The sequence below is a fragment of the Cyrtonyx montezumae genome, unplaced genomic scaffold, assembly GCF_038088225.1.
Source record: "Cyrtonyx montezumae isolate F1298 unplaced genomic scaffold, pur_monq_1.0 scaffold_2, whole genome shotgun sequence".
Classification (NCBI taxonomy): Eukaryota; Metazoa; Chordata; class Aves; order Galliformes; family Odontophoridae; genus Cyrtonyx; species Cyrtonyx montezumae.
The window spans coordinates 43,307,422-43,325,236 of record NW_027071936.1 but is presented as its reverse complement, the minus strand read 5'-3'; the positions used below and the strand labels follow the sequence as shown (position 1 = coordinate 43,325,236).

Sequence of the window (17,815 nt, the reverse complement as noted above, 5' to 3'; positions counted from 1 at the left end):
GGGACTGAGCTTACTGATACCAAGATATTGAAAGAACGTGCACTTTCGATAAATATGAGAGCAGAATAATCATTTGCAAATTTAACACTTTGGCTACATAAATTTGCATCATTATGAAAAAAATGACCTCTCAAATATTAAGTAAATTAAACTGCCATTCTAAAGACTACACAAGACATTTGCAGATCATTCAGGAAAAAAAGCGAGTCTCCATTGCAAACATCTTCATTAAAACAACTCTCTCAGTGCCTTTATTTGTAAAGGCAAATAAATGTACATAGTGTTATTAGGGGTGATGTCTCTTGCATGCATACACTGAGGCTTTTTTATGGTTCTATTAAACACAGTTATAAACACCATAACAGTAGGAAACAAATAATTTTAATATGCTTTTAATATAATCAAGGAAGAAACATTTGGATTCTTAAGTGAATCTTATGTAAGAACATTTACATTCTAGTGATTTTTAATTGTACATTAGTAAGGAATTATCTCTGTGAGGAGAACCCTATGTCCATACGCTCAGCATTCCTGCAGCGTAAGTCCTAGTTCAGGAATCTAAAATCCTGAAAAATAAGAACAAGTTTTAGCTATTGGTACGGTGTAGAACAAAACACTTAAAATATTTTATAAGTCTAAGATACATTAGAAAACAGAGCATCATAATATTAGCACAGGAATTTTTTTTTTCTGTCCACAGAATTGAATTAAGTCCACGCTTAATTTCAATATAAAGGTAGATCTTAATTATGTGTAAGAACAGCAGGATTACACCCAGGCCATCAGTGCACTTCGCAGTGTGTATTTGGCAGGTAGTTGAATTGTCTCTTCTTGACACACCTTTCATCCATCTTTGGTAATTTTCCAAACTGTCTACAGATTTGGGATCTTTTTCATTTCTTGCTTCCAGAAACACCTGTGTTCGCTCTTCTAGGTACTGAGTATCTATAGCTTCTACTCACTTTAAACAAAGATATGTGGATTTAGCATATCTCAAAGAAGATCTTCTGCAGAATTCTATTTCTAAACATAAATATCATAGCATATTTGTATAAAAATAATGTTAATACAAGTGATTATGAAAGCATTAAGTAAATACCTCCTTAGCGAAAATCCACTGATCTCTTCCCATTACGTGGCTGAAAGACAAATATTCAGTAAGCACTATAGAAAACCGTCTGGTTTCAGTAACAAAGCCCCACACAACTTGATACCACTTCAAGCCCTATGTTGCCAGAGGCAATTGTAACTCTCCATCACTTTAGCACAGTGATTATACACTTCTAAAAAAATAAATTTCTGAACACTTTAGAAATTCTTATTTTGACATAAGATACCCTAGAATGCTAGTTCAATATATTAAGAAGAACCTTTTATGGATCTAATAGAGGCAGTGTTTGTTTTGCAAGATATTTAGTATTTACCATAGTGAAAAATGTATCAGTAGTTACCTGAATTTGAGAGATTCTGATCACGTACCGTCTCTTTTGATTTTATTTTCTTTTTCATTCCTTTTTGATACTTTAGTATCACCAGGAAGTTTCAGTCTGGTTCTGTTCTCCTGATTACTTTACAAGCACATAATCTGTGCTATACAAAACCTAACTGAAGTCACTGGAAATTGCATTTCTCATCTACTGCAAAGATGACAAACACTCATAATGGAATTGCTTACGCAGGAGACTCAAACAAAAAAAGTTTTCTCTGACACAGTAATTCTCATTCTAATTCACTAGTCTCTCTACCTTTTGTCTGGTAACAGTCTAAAAAAGAAAAAAAAAAATAGTGAACAAACCATACCCTGAAGAAAAAGTAGCCTCTACTTTGAATTCCTCCAGCTCCTTGAAGATCCTCCTGAAAAAATGCAGTATTTTAGATCATGCCTACTCCTAAGAATGAATCCCCTCAAAAAGATTGTTTATGTAGTTATAATAAGTATTTCTTTAGTACTACCATTTATATTACAGACATACTTCTCTATGCCTTTCATATTCTCATGTAGAAACTGCAGAAAACACATGAATGAAGGCCAAAATCCACTCCAAGTTTTGGATCAGTTTAGATTGGCTTAGAATTAGACTAGCCTTTGTTATTGACAGGTTTCATCATGTAAACACAACTGGTCCTGTAGTATTGGAGTCTTTATGCACAAAACAGTTTGTCTTTGTACCTCATAGACGGACAACAGTGGAAAAAAATCACAGAATTGCTCAGGTTGGAAAAGAACTTCAAGATCATCAATCCAAACTCAAAGCTTAAAAAAAAAAAAAAAAGCATAAGCTTTTGCACCCAGTCAAGGGTTCAGATCCCAGAGGTATATCCTGATAACCCCTCTCAGAATAATTTCCAAAGAAAAGACCAATACTTGTGATTCTCTATCCCATTCATGTTATACTCATTGAGAAGCAACTGTCTACTAATATGCTCAGCAAGGAGCAAAGAAGATCAAAGAAGAGAACAGAAATTCCATGTAAATGTAGCAACTACAGAGAATGAAGTATCAGGCTGCTTTAATGAGACCTTCCTTTGAAAACATTGTGAGCTTAGAAATGCTGTTTTCATTGCCTATGTCTCTCATGTAAAGGGAGGGACAGACCAACTCAGAAATGAAATACTTCAGATCTTGAGCTTAGCAGCACATAGAATTTAGATGAAATGTATTTACCATGTGCTCCTTTAGCAGTGATGGTGTTTCTCAATTAAAAACCAAGGTTTTGTAATCTCCTGGGTTATGATCATAACCTGAGTAATCACAGAGGGGAATTGCTGCTCTATTCTAATGCTCTAAGAATTGAGGAAGGCAGGATGGCTCCCATCATTTACAAACACAGGAAGAGATTCAAGGAAACTTTTAAAGAAAGTATGTTTAAAACTATACATCATTTTAGAGTCTTTTAATTTTGACATCAGTTCATCAGATATGTCGTTATACAGTTTCTTAGCTGTACATACATTGTCTGTATGACTTTTATTTATATTGTCAACCTCCTTCTCTCATTATCTAGTTTTGAAATGCCTATCTCAGATCTACAAACCCTTAAACACTGTAGGCTTTATTATTTTAGTAAAAATGCATCTGTAATGGAGTTTTGCAAGGTTTGGGGTTTTTTTTGTTGTTTTATTTTTTGTAGGTTTTTTAATTATAATTATTTTATTTTTATTTTTTGTCTTTTCAGATACTTGGAGTGCCTTACAGTTTGCATATTTAATTATTTTTCTACCTGTGTTATTTTTTCTTGGAAAATAATTACTTCTAGCTCTGTTTGTTTCCATGTTGGATTATGGGAGAAGGAAAAAAAAAAAAAACTTTATTTTTTGATTAATAAAGTTTGCGTCTTAAGACATCAGATCAGCAGTCTCCACAAGTCACAAACCAGGAAATTGAAAGACCCAGGAGAGCAATATTAGACAAGACTATTTTTCCCTTTAAAGATCAAGCTGGAACAGAAACATTTAATAGGTGTAATAAATAATTTCCAAAGCAACTAATTGTTTCGTAATAAAAGATGACTCTGTAAGCATAGATATCTGTATCTCTTATTACCCAATGCCAGTAAAATATATACTGTGGTGCACTGCTGTGTCTGTGCAAGGCTTTCCCCTTTGTAATGAACTGAGGAGTTCAATGAATCCAGCTGGCATTGTTCCTTAATTATCTCCATAATTTGTTACATGAGATTTAAAAAGATGATACTCCAGGTGATTCAACATAAAACAGTGAACAGCTGAAAGAGAAACACTCTCAAGTTTATGTTTTAACAAATCATGCAAGCAAACTTTTAGGGAAAAAAAAAAGAAAACAACACAGGCTTATTTTCTTATTTTCACTGCCTCGTGATTTTCTGAATGGTTCTTCAAAAAAAAAAAAAAAAAAAGATCTAATCTCATTGTAGCTCATCACACCTCCTCACTGTCACACTTTTCAAGCTTTATCAAATATCAAGATGGGAGACAGCATTTTACCAAGCAAAAATAGTCCAGTGTATTTTAATCAGAGATGTTTTCTTCCTGTGTACTGCACATTTGTCTGAAAAGACAAATAACCTCTAAAGAGGAATGTACCCTCCACAATGCACCATACAGACTCCACTATGGACAATCAAATCCCAATAGGACCATCACTGTATTCTACCTTCATATTATATCAGGAGAAGACAGTAAGCATGAATAGTGGTCAAAATAACCAATACTCTGCAATGAATTAAGGAAAAAACAACCTGAATTTGGTCTAAAACAGGAAGCATATGGATCTTAGATTTTGCTGTACTTTATTATATGTGAACTTTTGGAATTATAAAAATTCTTATTCTGCATTTTTCTCTTCTTTTCACAGAATTGCAGGGACTGGAAGGGACCTATAGAGATCACTGTGTCCAACCCCCGTGGCAAAGCAACTCCCTAGACCAAGTTGCACAGGTAGAATAAAACCTAGCAGTACAAAATGGTAAGTACATTGCTGTTAAGTGACTGTGATACATTCCTACTTTTTGTATCTCTATCATAGAGATGGGCATTAATACCCATCTGTTTTCCATTTTTGACATTTGAAAGTGCATTTGAAGCAAAAATACAGAAATTTGATGATATATTGGAAACAATTGAACTATTACACTGTTAGTGAAAACTTTGCTCCCAAACTCTATGGAAAATTAGTTCTACAATGCCTCTACATTTCAATAATATGAAAGTATAAAAGAGTTAAACTATACTGAGCTGCTTAGTTGACTTTATGGGAGCTTGAAGTTATTTTGCACTTTTTAAAACAGGGTTCTGATTACGTACTCACTGGTTTTAGAAAAATACCTTAAATTCAAAGCAAACTTTTGCTTCTCCATCTGCAAAACAGGCTGTGAGTGCTAACTCTTTATTCTTAAACTGAAAACTCAAAAGTAAGAAATGTTCCAAATTTTGTGTCCCCCTGAAGAGCATGTATTTTATCAAAAGTTTATTTCAGTATATGCTACTTGAAGTGAGAAAATGTATTCCTTTTCTTAAGTTTTGCTTCTGCTGATGCTAGATCTGGTAATAAAGTAATTCAACAGTAACTTAACATCCACTAAAGGATATGAGAATGAAAGAAAAATAAATACACCATAGAAAGAAAAGTTATTTTCTTCTCAAAGGTCTCATTTCTATAGCTTATAGTTCAGGAAACTACGACAAAAACCTTAACAAAGAAAGGACTTTCTTATCTGCACCTGAACAGTAATATCACCTATAAATTTCTTGGAAATTTTTAGCTCTGTAAGTAAAAAAAATACGTTTAAGGAGTAAATTCCAAATGTGGAGGAAAAAAGAGCCCTCTCTTGAGAGTATCTGCAATATAATGGCACAGATAAATCTGTGTATTTTTCTTTTTCTAAAGCAACCAGCAGGTGCATTTTGAATATAGGCTCAGTGTTAAATCAGTATTCTATGCTAAGCATGTATTACTTTTGTGTTTAAAATGTTAAGTACCACCAGGATTGCTTTTCACTAATTAAAGAGCAGAAAAAATGCACATTTATAATGAAAACATGTCAGTGAGACACTAAACCCTGAAAATAAAAACACTTTGAGTAGAAAGGCCTACAAGGACATTATAGGTGTGCTAATGAATCACCACATGTGAGAATACAAACACACATAGTAAGATTACATACGTCCACTTTGTATCTCTTCAGTCTTCTCTCATTAAGCTGGGGAACGAGTTGCAGCAAAGGATGCAGGACAGAAGACTGAGAGGACATTAACATACACACATGAGCAACAGTGAAATTCTGATCTTATGATGAAAAAACAATAGTTATTCCTGCAGTAGTGGCTTATGGACCAATGGGTACCAAGGACTGAAGATGTTGAGAAACTTTGAACATTTTGAGTTGACAATGAACAAATACTGACATTGATATTTACACAGAATGTGGCTTGCACAGAGGTGGAGGGACAGGGCATGCATCCTCACCTTAATTCCCTAACAGATTAGAACTGTTTACAGACCTCCTACCCATGTAACTGCAATTATTCAGGCTTTGATCAGCCTCTGTATGTGGTACAGAGAATATTCACATACACTACTCTTACTTTCTTATGATAAAGAAATCTTCAACTTCTGTTGTACTGAAAATTCATTTCATTTGAACTTAAATCATAGCAAGAAAAATGATATATATATATAAATATATATATATATATATTTACTATAAAACAATTTGCTGGGGAGATAGTAAAATTTGTAACTGAGACAATGGCAATTCTCCCTAATACGTAAGGTCCAATCCTGAAATCCCTAGTCCTTGAGGTTTTGTATGCTCACATATAGCCTGGTGAGCACAGTGGCAATGTGTTCAGACTAAGTCCTCAGACAGTGATTGGCAGCACAGAATCATGTGGGCTTGTGGGGAGATAGTTTCAGGGTGGGGAGGAAGGGAAATGCAGTAAACATTTAAGCAGGAGTACAAATTACTAATTAGTAGCTAATTTCCCTGTGCCCTGATTACCTTTAAAAGCTCCAGAGAAGCTCTGTTGTGAAAATATTGACCACAACATCAGCAGTACTCTCAGGAGGCCCAGAGAATTGTATCACTTTCCAAGGAATATATAGCCTATTTCTGAAGGAATTTAGTGAACAAGGCAACAGTGGACATCAACATATTAAAAATGATAGTTAAGAAATGAGCAAACATGTATGTTTAACTTTCTCAAAATCCTACAGTATACATAAAAAATGAACAAATGTGCCAAAACAACAGATGATGATTGAAATTTAAAAGCAAGAGTGGATCAGATGATTTATTGGTTGGCAGCCAAGAATATTTTTTACGGCAAAAATACGAGACTCTTTTTTAATAATGATATTTCTCACATATAGTACACTCAAAAATGCAAAGGAGACATGTATACTCTTTTGCCTGTTAGATATTTGTGACATGCACGAATAGATACATACCATTTAATTCATAATTAATAAAAATGCTTTAAGACTTCTTAATATTTATCGTCATGTTCTCAACTTCTATGAATCAGCATTGTTTCATTGTATATTATGTTCTATTACCAGAAGCAAGTGTTTTAACTTACTCTTCAATGTGACTTCAAGCTGAGATTTCCTAAATGTTTTGTCGTGTTCTGTTCACACATCTGTACATCATCAGTGATCGCCTCCCATATTATTAAAACAGTCAGTATTTTAAACATGAAACTCTCATATCTCAGCCTGTACAGCTGCAGAGACTACTGTGGAAAGGATCTTCAGCTGAGTGCTACGTAAAGGCACGTGTACTCACATGGAGTTGCTATGCCACTTACCCTGATGTCTGAGTTTCCTGAGTCATGAGTCTTAGAATAATGAAATAAGAACTGTTTAAAAAAATAAATAAAAAATTAAAAGTGGGGGTTTACTACAGAATAGGGCAAAAGAGTTAGGATTTTCTTATTGGTTTTAGAGTGATCATAAGACATACAGAGAAATCTTACCCTTTTTGTGTTGTCTTTTTCATTTAAATTCTGTGGGAATAATAAACAGTAGAGAGATTTTTATTTATTAAAAAAGAAGTTGTTGATAATTTTATGTCAGCGAGTCATAGGATACCCCAAGTTGGAAGGGACCTGCAAGCATTATTGAGTCCAAACGATGGCTCCATATAGGACCACACAAAATGTAAACTCTGTCTGAGAGCATTGTCCAAATGCACTCTGAACTCTAGCAGCTAAGGACAGTGATCACTGCCCTGGGGAGCCTGTGCCAATTCCACCACCCTCCGGTGAAGAAACTTTTCCTAACACCCATCCCCTGACACAGCTCCATCCTGTTCCCATTCAATTCTGTCAGGTCCTGTTGCTGTCACCAGGGAGCAGAGATAAGCGCTGCCCCTCCGCTCCCCCTGTGAGGAGCTGTGGAGTGCCATGAGCCCTTCCCGCAGTCTGCTCTAAGCTGAAATGATGTTTCAAACGTTTCAGTAATGGGTTGAAATAGCAACATTCTTCCTTGACAGATTTACTGCATGACTTTGCTTATCAATGTATTTACTATTTTGAATTCCTGAAGAGAGCACTGACTACTCTCAACTAGAAGAATTGATGGGTTTAGTTGGTGCTCCTTGGTCTCTTCCTAGCAGTGACAGCAGCAGACTCTCATAAATAAACTTCTTACCACATTCAAAGCTCATAAATTTCCTAATCTAGAGAACTAAAACTAGGTGAAGCCTTGTATCCAAGCCGGAGAATATTTTACAAATGCTGGAGTCTCCCAGTTGTCCTTTACAGATATTGCATTAGGACATACAACATTTCTGAGTGAGAACTGACATACTACTTTCAGCGCTGAGTAGCATGTGATTTACTGAGTCCTCAGAATCTGCTGTAGGAACTAGCACAGTGAGAGATATTGCTTCAGAAATGCTAAGTAGTCTTTCATGTGTGTTACCTGTGGCTTCTGGAGAAATTCCATGACCCAAAAACAAATTTCTTCCAGTGTACTGGACACCTAATTAAAAGAAAACATCAACTCAAATATCACACTTCATTCTTACTGTGTATAATAAATATCATAATTGGTAAAGCAACCTTTATTTGACTCACCTGAGGCTGAGAATCTGTGGATCTGTAGGCAGAACAGGCATCATCAATCTGCAAAAGTTCACACAGTCCTTATTTACTAAGTCAGTAAACTTAGTTAACAAGTTAAATAACCAGAGATATTTTGGTTCAGCCAAAGGCATGGCAAGCTTGTTCAGCAGCAAATTCCAGAAGGAATTCTTTTAGATATGTTCATGAAATATTTTGAATTCAAGGGGGAAAAAATAAGCAAACAATCAAATAAACAAATATACACATGCTTGACCTCAGCTATCATGTCTTCTATTCTCTTACACTTGCATCCCTGCTAAATCTGTCTCCAGCTAAGATATATTTTAAAGATTGTGAGCATCTGGGGCATGGACTATGAACTTAAATATCTTCTGTGATACCACTGGAATTATACAAAATGGCAAAGAAAATGACAGTGCTACAGCAAGTGATTCAACACTCAGTCCTCACACTCCTCTGCAAATTGCATTACAGTATCCCTTCAGGTGTATGACCCACACATCTCTTGAGTGATTATGATATGTGCCAGCATTTCTTACGCATGCTACTCAATTTGTGTGAGTCAGGAAGCAGTTTATATCCGAGGTTTGCAGTGATTTCTTTGTCACATGAGGAGTCTAACAAGATCTTGTTTAAAACCATACCCTGGCTGTTTAGCTCTTTGTCTTATCCCCACCCAGAATGTCAAACCCTAGCACCTGAGGAAGAACCTAAGAAAGTTTAGGATTTTCATTCTGTGAATTTGACCAACCTCTCTCAGAATCACTATAAACTTTTAGCATCTACTACATCCCATGGTAAGGTTTTCCTAAACACTCCACAAAACACCATTTCCATTTGTCCTCATCAGTTCTTCCAAAGTTCACTTCATTCCGTGTTATCATGATCTTGTCTGGAAGGAAGTAACAAAGAAGTGATTCCCACTCATCCTCCACCAGCTTTTCATATATTCTTTCTATATTCTCATTTCCAAGATGAGAGAGCCCTGCTGCACATCATCGTTTTGAGTGGAGTTTTTAATCAGAGAAAGAGAATAAATGGAATAAAGGACACTTGAAATCACAGAAGAAATTTTATCCCAGCTGAGATCTCAGAAGTATGCTGTAAGGAAGAGAAAACGTCCAGAGCTCACACTGAATCTGCACAGTTTAAAAATAATGAGAAGAAGAAAAAAAACCCACCTAACTTTTCATTATCTAACTTTTAAATAGTATCTATTGTGACCTATTTGATAAGTATCAGTTTTTCTCCATTGAATATTCATTATTGTTAGTTTAGGTGCCATCATCTTATTCACAGACTGCATCAAAATGTTTTGTTACTAAATAAAGTGGGCGATGCAATGGGTCTTATGGTTTTATTGTAGGTAAAAGCCCTAAACAGCAGTCTTTAATGAGAAAAACACTAAATGAAAAAAGCAACAAACAATAATGCATATCAGTACTTCAAGATGAGAGATGATGCATTTCTCTAGAGACAAGCTATGAAAAAGCATTAGCAGATAGAATGGAAAGCTAATAGCTCACAGGATTCCCCCCTCAATAGTTTTTGTTTGTAACACAACCTCCCTGGTCTCTTTTCCCTGTAATCTTGTATCTGTTTGTCTCTGGTACATTAGTTCAGCTTTATTACTTTCAGAGTAAAAAACAGAGGGAGAAATCTGCGGTGAAGGACATAAACCAAACTGAAATCATTTTGGAAGCCTGAGTAAAAAGGTGCTTTTTCTTCTTGGTGAGGGATTCTTTATTGTTATTTATTTGTTGTTTTATGCACTTGATTTTTAGTTGGAGGGGGCTATTAAAGATCATCATAATTCAACAGCAGGTTATCCTCTGGTTTATGCCAGAGACTGCTTTGTATTCAACAAAATACAAGGCAATGACTCTCTCAGCTAAAACCTGCATGGAAAAAGCAAGAGCTGAAGAGAAAACACAGTTTGTGTTAATTTCTTTTAAATACAAATATATAAATTTAATAATTACTATTGTCCTCAATGCATCTTTTCAGTAACTTTCTCTCCTTCCTCAGAAATGTGGCCTGAGGTTGGTTAATAACAAAGAAAATAAAGGATGTTAGACAGTTCCACTATTTATGAACTCAATCGTTCCTGGAAGAGAGTAGTTTAATCTTGAAGCAGTGCTTCTGCTGTAAGATCAGCTACTCAAGTAGCAAGCAGGGAAGAACACTCCAAGGAATTCCAGCATGCCAGTTGCCAGGCTGTTTTACTATGTACCAGTGCATCTAACTCTCTTTATTTAGTCCTTAAGGCTCCCTTAGTCCTGTATTATTCTTGCTAACGCAGCATTTTACACCACTCATTACAAAATTTTACACAGAATTTATTGTCCACATGCATATATTTTGTCCACTGAAATCAACAGCAAACTTGCCTTTTCCTCCAGTAACCACAGACCTTAATCCAATGCTATAAACAGCAAATCCCCATTAATAAATGCAGAAACATAAAACAGCAAATTTTCAGTCTGGATTTTAAATAACTCATTTTCACAAATTCCTTGCAACTTTAGGATTTTACTTCCCGAGTGATCACTTTTCTCCCAGGAGCAAAGTACCACCAGGGCTCGTTCAAGTGCCAGTCTAGGAACATGACAGTAGCTGAGTCAATACGTCCTAAATGTGCTGACAGTATGGAAGAAATTTACACTGTGCAGCTGTACCCAGGATGAGTCACTTGCTTTCTAATGTTATCAGAAGCTACAAAATTAAATATCAACAGAATACTTGAAATATTACAGCAACAGCAGGGCACATAACTTGCAAGCTGAGCCTTCTCTCTGTGTTATGCTCTGCTTCTCCATCTGCTCCAAAAGGGCACAAAAGAGTCCATGTCAACACATAAGTAACATTCTAGAGTAAATTTCAAAGATGAGAATTAAAGTTATAGTTGCAATTGGTAAAAAAATGTTAGAAAGGCAAACTGCATTGGGATGTTATCCTTTATGTAGTGAATTAAGATGCTAGTATGTGATTCAATACTGCAACCAAGCCCTGTCTGCAGAATGGAAGATGCCAGAGACTGATGCCTATCATACACAGGCTATAAAGGATCAATCAGGACACTGTACTGCTTTGAGGTACAGTGATCACTGGTCACTGACAGCTAAAGGATAACTGTTACATGCTCTCCACTGAGCCAAAGCAGTCTGTTCCATGAATGAAATCTCAATACCCAAACTCAGGATGCTGTTCAGGAGTCTGGAAAATTAGGTGTTTCACATCTTTACCAATGTCAGAACAAGTACATAAGAGATGTACTGGAAGAGGAAGCACCAGAATCCATAAAAGAGAAAGCATGGAGAGGGAAGATGTGACCACAGCAAAGACTTCAATAAGAAGCGGCGTTAATCTTCTGTCCCTGTCCTAGCAGGGCTAAGCTGGCAAGGATGTTCCCAGCCTTCACCCTATAACTACAGGCTTTTCTGCAGTTGGTGGAGCCAGCCTGCCTGCAGAGCTCACCTCTTTCCACAGCTGCAGTTCCTGCTCTGCCTCCAGCGCTTGGGATGGCATCGGGGCACCTGGAAGCACAAACACTGCTTAGTGACACTGCACAGTAGTGGTCATTCTTGTGAGCACCCTAGAGCAGTGATGGAAATAAAAACACGTTGTGATACCCAGCAACTGCTAAGTCTGAAAGCAGTGCATCTCAAGGAAACTTGCTGCTCTGGGCATTGTAGGGTTTGCCAGGAGTCACCCAGTTCACCCCTGTGCCCAAGGTGGCTGCCTGTGAGCCATGCCCAGCAGGTTTACACTCTGTTTTTACCACCTTCCAGGAGTAAATGATAAGTTGCAAAAGCTCCTTTTGGTATTGGCACAGGCTTGAGATGTATAATCAACATGGACAGTGATAGATAGATGGGGGAGTCTTAACTTCACCCTATGTAGAAATTGGTTATTTCTGAAATCTCTGCAAGGTTTACATGGCAGTAAAACTGCCTTTCAATGAAAACAATTCTTTTTTGGTGCATGCTTTAGTTAAAGGAACAACTCCAAATAAATGGAAGATGCTATAACTCTCTTTGAATTAAGAGCAGAAAGCAAAAACAACAGCAGAGTGTTCACACTGGAGTGCTGCCTGTTACTCTTGCCTTGGTAACCATGAGTGGACCATGATGACCCCTCAGTACTGTACCTTTGTGTGTCTGTCACTGCCCACAGCCTCTAGTTTCCCAAGCTTTCCAGGGGAGTAAGGAGGAATCCAACAGCCTGTGGCACAGCAGGCAGAGAAGCCTAGACATTACATGGTGGAGTTTTTTTGTTTGTTTGTTTTTTTGTGAAGAAAAACTTTTGAACAGAGGAGTTGCAATGATTTTGCCAGGTCATACGTTTCCTTAACTCTTCTCAACTCATCACAGAATTCTGATGGCAGATAGAGTCCCTCTGTGTGGGATCAAAGCAATGCCAAACAGCATCCCTCCATCGCTCCATCCAGAAAACTGCTGCACTGGGACTTGTATTTCACACAATGGCACAGACAGGGAAACTAAATTTTCTGGTGAGATGCACAGCATACTCATGGCAGGGGAAGACTGCTGTTCAGGAAAGCAATCCTAATCAGAAGAAACAGAGGAAGAGCTCCTTCAAGGTTGATGCTGACCATGACATACTTGTTCAACTCTGCCAGCTGCTAAAAAATTCAACTTATTGCAGGGCAGCAGGGGCACAGTTTCAGTTATTTCTATCAGAATAATGCAATGTGCTGCTGCCCTTCCTCACCCTCCTTTTCCCTCCCTCTTCTCCCCCCATCTCCAGAATTAATTTTAACACAGTATGCGGTGCGTTAAAAATACCCAGAACAAAGGCTCCTCGTGAAAGCGACTTGCTCATCCACAATACAGGCAAACAGAACTGCTCAGTGCACAGTGACAGATGATCTAAAGTGCTTCACAATGTGTGAGCATCTCGCGCATCCGGAGTGGGACAGCAGGATGGGCAAAGCGATAAGCAAGGCACTGTGTTCTGTTACAATGCCCATCAGCTGCTCTCTCCTCATAGAGTGCTCCCTCGTATAAAAATAGCTGTTTCCAGGTGTAACACAGCGCTCCCAATGAGATCAAAGATAAGCAAACTCCCTGTTTAAGCAGCTTATCAGCTCCATCTTTTCCCACTTAACTCTTTGAAGACATCGGTTTCACCAACAGCCGCTTCCCCCATTGCCAGAACGCAGTTTGGCCGGGATGGAGCGATCCCCAGGACAGACGGAGGAGCCTCACCCCGCACCCCAACCCCTATCCTGGGACGAGTCCCCTCCTGGCCCCGCCCGCCGCCTCCAGACACCTCCGCATCCCCCGCGCGGATCCCACCCAGCTCCGCAGCCCGGCGGAGCGCTGCGAGGCTTTGGGTCTCGCGGGGATACCAGGATCACCCCTCCTTCCCCCAAATCCACAGGAATGGGGCTGCGGGGAGATGCTCCTCACCTTTGCAGACGCACATGGAGGAGGTGAGGAGGAGAAAGAAGAGCAAGAGAAGCGGGGACCCCGGCAGCCCCCCACCGCCGCCCAGGCTGCGAGAAGGGATGGCCGCAGGGAGCTGCTGCTGCCGGCAGAGCCGCGCCATGCCCACGGTGCCCTGCTCTGCCTACCCGCCGCTGGCCATGACCTGCTCCCTGCCCAAACTTTTTAAATCTCCCTGACACGTGGACGAGCATCACCCTGACTCACGGAGCACACGTCAGCCGCCCCGCCCGCCTCTCCGCGCTCTGGGCAGACCCCCTCTGCTCCGCCGGTGACTCAGCCCCGCTTCCTTCTTGGGGTCGGGTCCGCTCCCGGCTCGCTGCAGCCGTGCGTCGTCCCGCTCGGGCTCGGGACGGCGGCCGGCAGCCCTTGCTTCATCACCTCTCTGCTTGGGAAAAAATCTGTGCTTTAAAAGAAGAGTGCGAACAATCCCAACTATGGCAGCAGCCCCACACTGAGCACAAAGTGGCCGGTTGCCCCCTGCCGCGCTTGGAGGATGGGGGTGATGAGTTGAGGTGGTGGAGGTGAGCTTCGTGTGTTGCCTGATACTAAAACTGGTACCCCACCCGGCAGCTGGAGTGGCGTGGGCAGCTCTGACCGAGAGGTGGATGAAGCCAGGTGGTCTGAAGCCACCAGGTGTGTCTGTGGCTGACTCTGCTTTCCCATCTACACGTGTCCCGGGGCAGAATAGCAATTCTCCCAAACAGGGAAAGAGAATTTGCTGGAAAAAACACAGCTGTTGCATTCAATCCCCAGCACGATGGCAGGAGAAGCTCTGCACAGTCCAAACTTGGTGATTGTAATGGAAACCAACTCGCTGTCTTGACACTGGGTGAGCCCTGGGACAGCAGAGAAAGCACGCACACATACACACACACACACACGAAGTGCCACACCAGGAAGCAGAACTCAGTGGTATGGTGAAGCAGCCTATCTGAGGAGTAAAACCCAACGCAGTGCCACCAGCCCACAGGCACTGCAGCAGAGCACTGGGCTGGTGCCAGCTGCCCTGTGCCTCTGCCATAGGAGGATATTCTATATCATGTTCAACAGCAAAGTTTTCCTTGATATGAGTGGGGACAGAATTAATCCTTGTGTTGATGGGAAAACAGTTGATTGGATCAGAAGGGACATCAAAAAAGCCTGTGTTTTGTATTTATTATGGTATGTACATCTACCTGATTAAAAGAGTTGTTTTAATCCAAGACAAGGAACTGCATTTGGTTCTGGTTTCTATTAATAAAAACAGAAGATATTTATTTAGAAGACATCATCATAAACTGGAATTCATTAGGGCTGAAAAATATTGCCCTAGTCTATCTCGATCCAAATACAGAAATCAACATCCTGAGCCATGGCCTATGGAGTTATTTCAAGTGTTGTGCATTTTGCTAATTAATGCCTTCTAAATAAAATGTTCAAAAGATTGTTTAGAAAAATGAATTACAGTATTTTATAAATTTGAAAGCTAAATAGCAATAAACATTCTTACCCGATTGAGTGGTGCAAATAATGTTTAATGTATGGCAAAAAAATGGCACTATTTGAATTAAACTTAAATGGAAGAGTTCAGATTAACGCAGAGGTTGCATTTATAGGGGTTGCATTTATGTGATATCTGTTTTAATGTTGCACACTGAATCCATTTGCATGGAAACATTAAAACTGTCTGTTGTAACAGAACAAGGGGAAATGGTTTCAAATGAAAAAAGGGGAGATTTAGATTGGATGTAAGGACAAAGCTTTTTCGATATAAGTGGTGAGGCACTGGAACTCCCTGGCCAGAGAGATAATGGATGCACCATCCTTGGAGACATTCAAGGTCAGGCTGGGAGAAGCTCTGAGCACCTGCTCGGACTGTAGGTGTCCCTATTCATTGCAGGGAAGTGGGACTAAATGGCCTTTAAAAGACCCTTCCAACTCAAACAATTTGCTGATTCTATGATTCAGTGAAACACAAGTGAGCATTCCTGCAAACAGGAGAACAAATGTGTCTTTCTGTATCATGTCTGTTTTTGTTTTGTTTAATTGCTTGATGAAATTAATGTTACACTATTGCAGGAACAAAGCACATCCTAAAAAATAGCCTAGAGGATGTTTTGGATGCTGTAATTAGCTGCTTTGAAATATTTATTTTCTTCCTAATGTTGCTTGAATAAATGTTAATTACAGCCAATGCAGAGGAAATCAAACAGCTGAGTATGTGAAACCATCAGCTTCTCTGTCTTCATAGAAGCCAAGGTCAAGAGGCACAGCACCGAATGCACTCCTTCACTGTGCACATGCAAACACTGTCCAAAGTGTCAGTGCATGATGGTTGTTCTAAGACTTTGAATCTGATAAAAATTATCAGGAATCGTTCCACCTGCATGTGAACTTAAGCACCAAGAAAGTCCAGAGAGAATGTGAAACGTCTCGGTGTGTGCTAATGTGTACCGATGCCTCTCACAGTTCAGGTGGATCTGTTCATATCATTCCTCTTCTGTGAAGTGAAGAAGTTGCATACCTGAATTTTCTTCTTGTTTTTGTTCTGGGGAACTAAATCTTGTGGAGGGAAGAACCAGTAATCAGTGAATGTCTGCTTAGGTATCACACATCTTCAGGGCACTCTCTTTGTATTACTGACTCATAATGTACAATATACTCATACTGAACAATGATCTATAAAAAGACTCAGTTCAAAAGTCAGCCTGTCTGAATAGGCTTTCATCACAGCCTTAATTCAAAAGACTTTTACTTCATAGAAGTCTTTAGAGGTATTTCCCTACAAATAGGAGACAAACAACAACAAACAAACCATGTAAGGCACAATTAAGCCTGTATTTTCCCAGAATATGATTTTCTTATTTTGGCCAAGGTAATGCCTCAGTTCTTTCCTCATAAGTAAAAATTTAATGAAAATGGCTTATCTCCAAAATACTTCTTCCATCACACTACACTCAAATAAAACCCAAGACTCATCAGTGCCTGTGATTGCTTTAAAAACAGGATGATTGGCTTTACCTGGACAAAAAGAAAAAAAGATTTTGAGCATGATGCCAGTTATTGGCACAATTAATTAAATAATAAAAAGTATCACTTTCAGAATTTGCAGGTTTCATAAATAAGATTTCCTTAGGCATGGAAAATAAGCAGTAAAGGTGACATTGCTGACACAAAGAAAATGTCATCCTGCTTCAACACAGCTGTGAGATGAGTTGATTTTACACTGGGATCTTTTATCTCTTAAAGAGAGACAAACCAGTGCTGTGACCTAGCAATTTAGTTTACTTCACTGACAATGGAAATCCAGCTAGGAGGAAAGCACCTTAGAAGTCTTCCACAGAAACTGTATGTTAAGTATTGGCTTAGTAGTCTAAAGGGAAAGATCATAAGGAAATAAGCTGTTACCATGAGGAAGTTCAAGCACTGGACCATGCTAATGGGAGAAGTGACATCTCTGTCCTCAACATCCAACTGGACAAAGCCCTGAGCAAACTTAATTCAGCGTTGAGTGTCATCCTGCCTGAGTTATTCCGAAGTTCTCAGTCTGAAGTGCTGAGCAGCAAAATGTTTTGGCTGTCAATTTCTTCACTTTCTTCCCAAGATTTTTTTCCCAATTTTACTTAGAAATCATGTTTATTAGTCCACCAGGCAAAAGATTAATAATAAATAGAATATGTTAAGTCAAAATAATGGTAAACAACAGTCAGTTCTAGCAATCCTTTCCTCCTTTTTTTCTCGCAGCACTGAAAAGTTGCACTTGCTGTGAGTTCATCTGTGATGCAGCTTACCTG

The 17,815-nt window shown here is 39.0% G+C and overlaps 1 protein-coding gene across 1 annotated transcript; it reads right to left on the bottom strand.

The window, feature by feature from the left end:
• Window positions 1-287: 287 nt before the first annotated feature.
• NMU (neuromedin U) lies at window positions 288-14,146 on the bottom strand. Its single transcript, XM_065736124.1, has 10 exons — window positions 14,004-14,146; window positions 12,046-12,104; window positions 8,560-8,607; window positions 8,405-8,464; window positions 7,456-7,485; window positions 7,288-7,338; window positions 5,643-5,717; window positions 1,801-1,854; window positions 1,100-1,139; window positions 288-566 (listed from the first exon to the last, which is right to left on the bottom strand). Exons 1-9 carry the CDS (start codon window positions 14,140-14,142, stop codon window positions 1,104-1,106), a joined length of 552 nt encoding a protein of 183 aa, XP_065592196.1. The 5' UTR covers window positions 14,143-14,146; the 3' UTR covers window positions 288-566; window positions 1,100-1,103.
• Between the last annotated feature and the right edge of the window lie 3,669 nt (window positions 14,147-17,815).

Excerpts from the sequence above, each read along its gene's own strand:
- NMU (XM_065736124.1), bottom strand. The coding sequence starts at position 14,142 with ATGGCGCGGCTCTGCCGGCAGCAGCAGCTCCCTGCGGCCATCCCTTCT. Across the intron at positions 12,105-14,003 it reads CTCCATGTGCGTCTGCAAAG|GTGCCCCGATGCCATCCCAA; the intron begins GTGAGGAGCATC and ends TTGTGCTTCCAG. Across the intron at positions 7,339-7,455 it reads AAAAAGACAACACAAAAAGG|TTCTTATTTCATTATTCTAA; the intron begins GTAAGATTTCTC and ends TTTTTTAAACAG.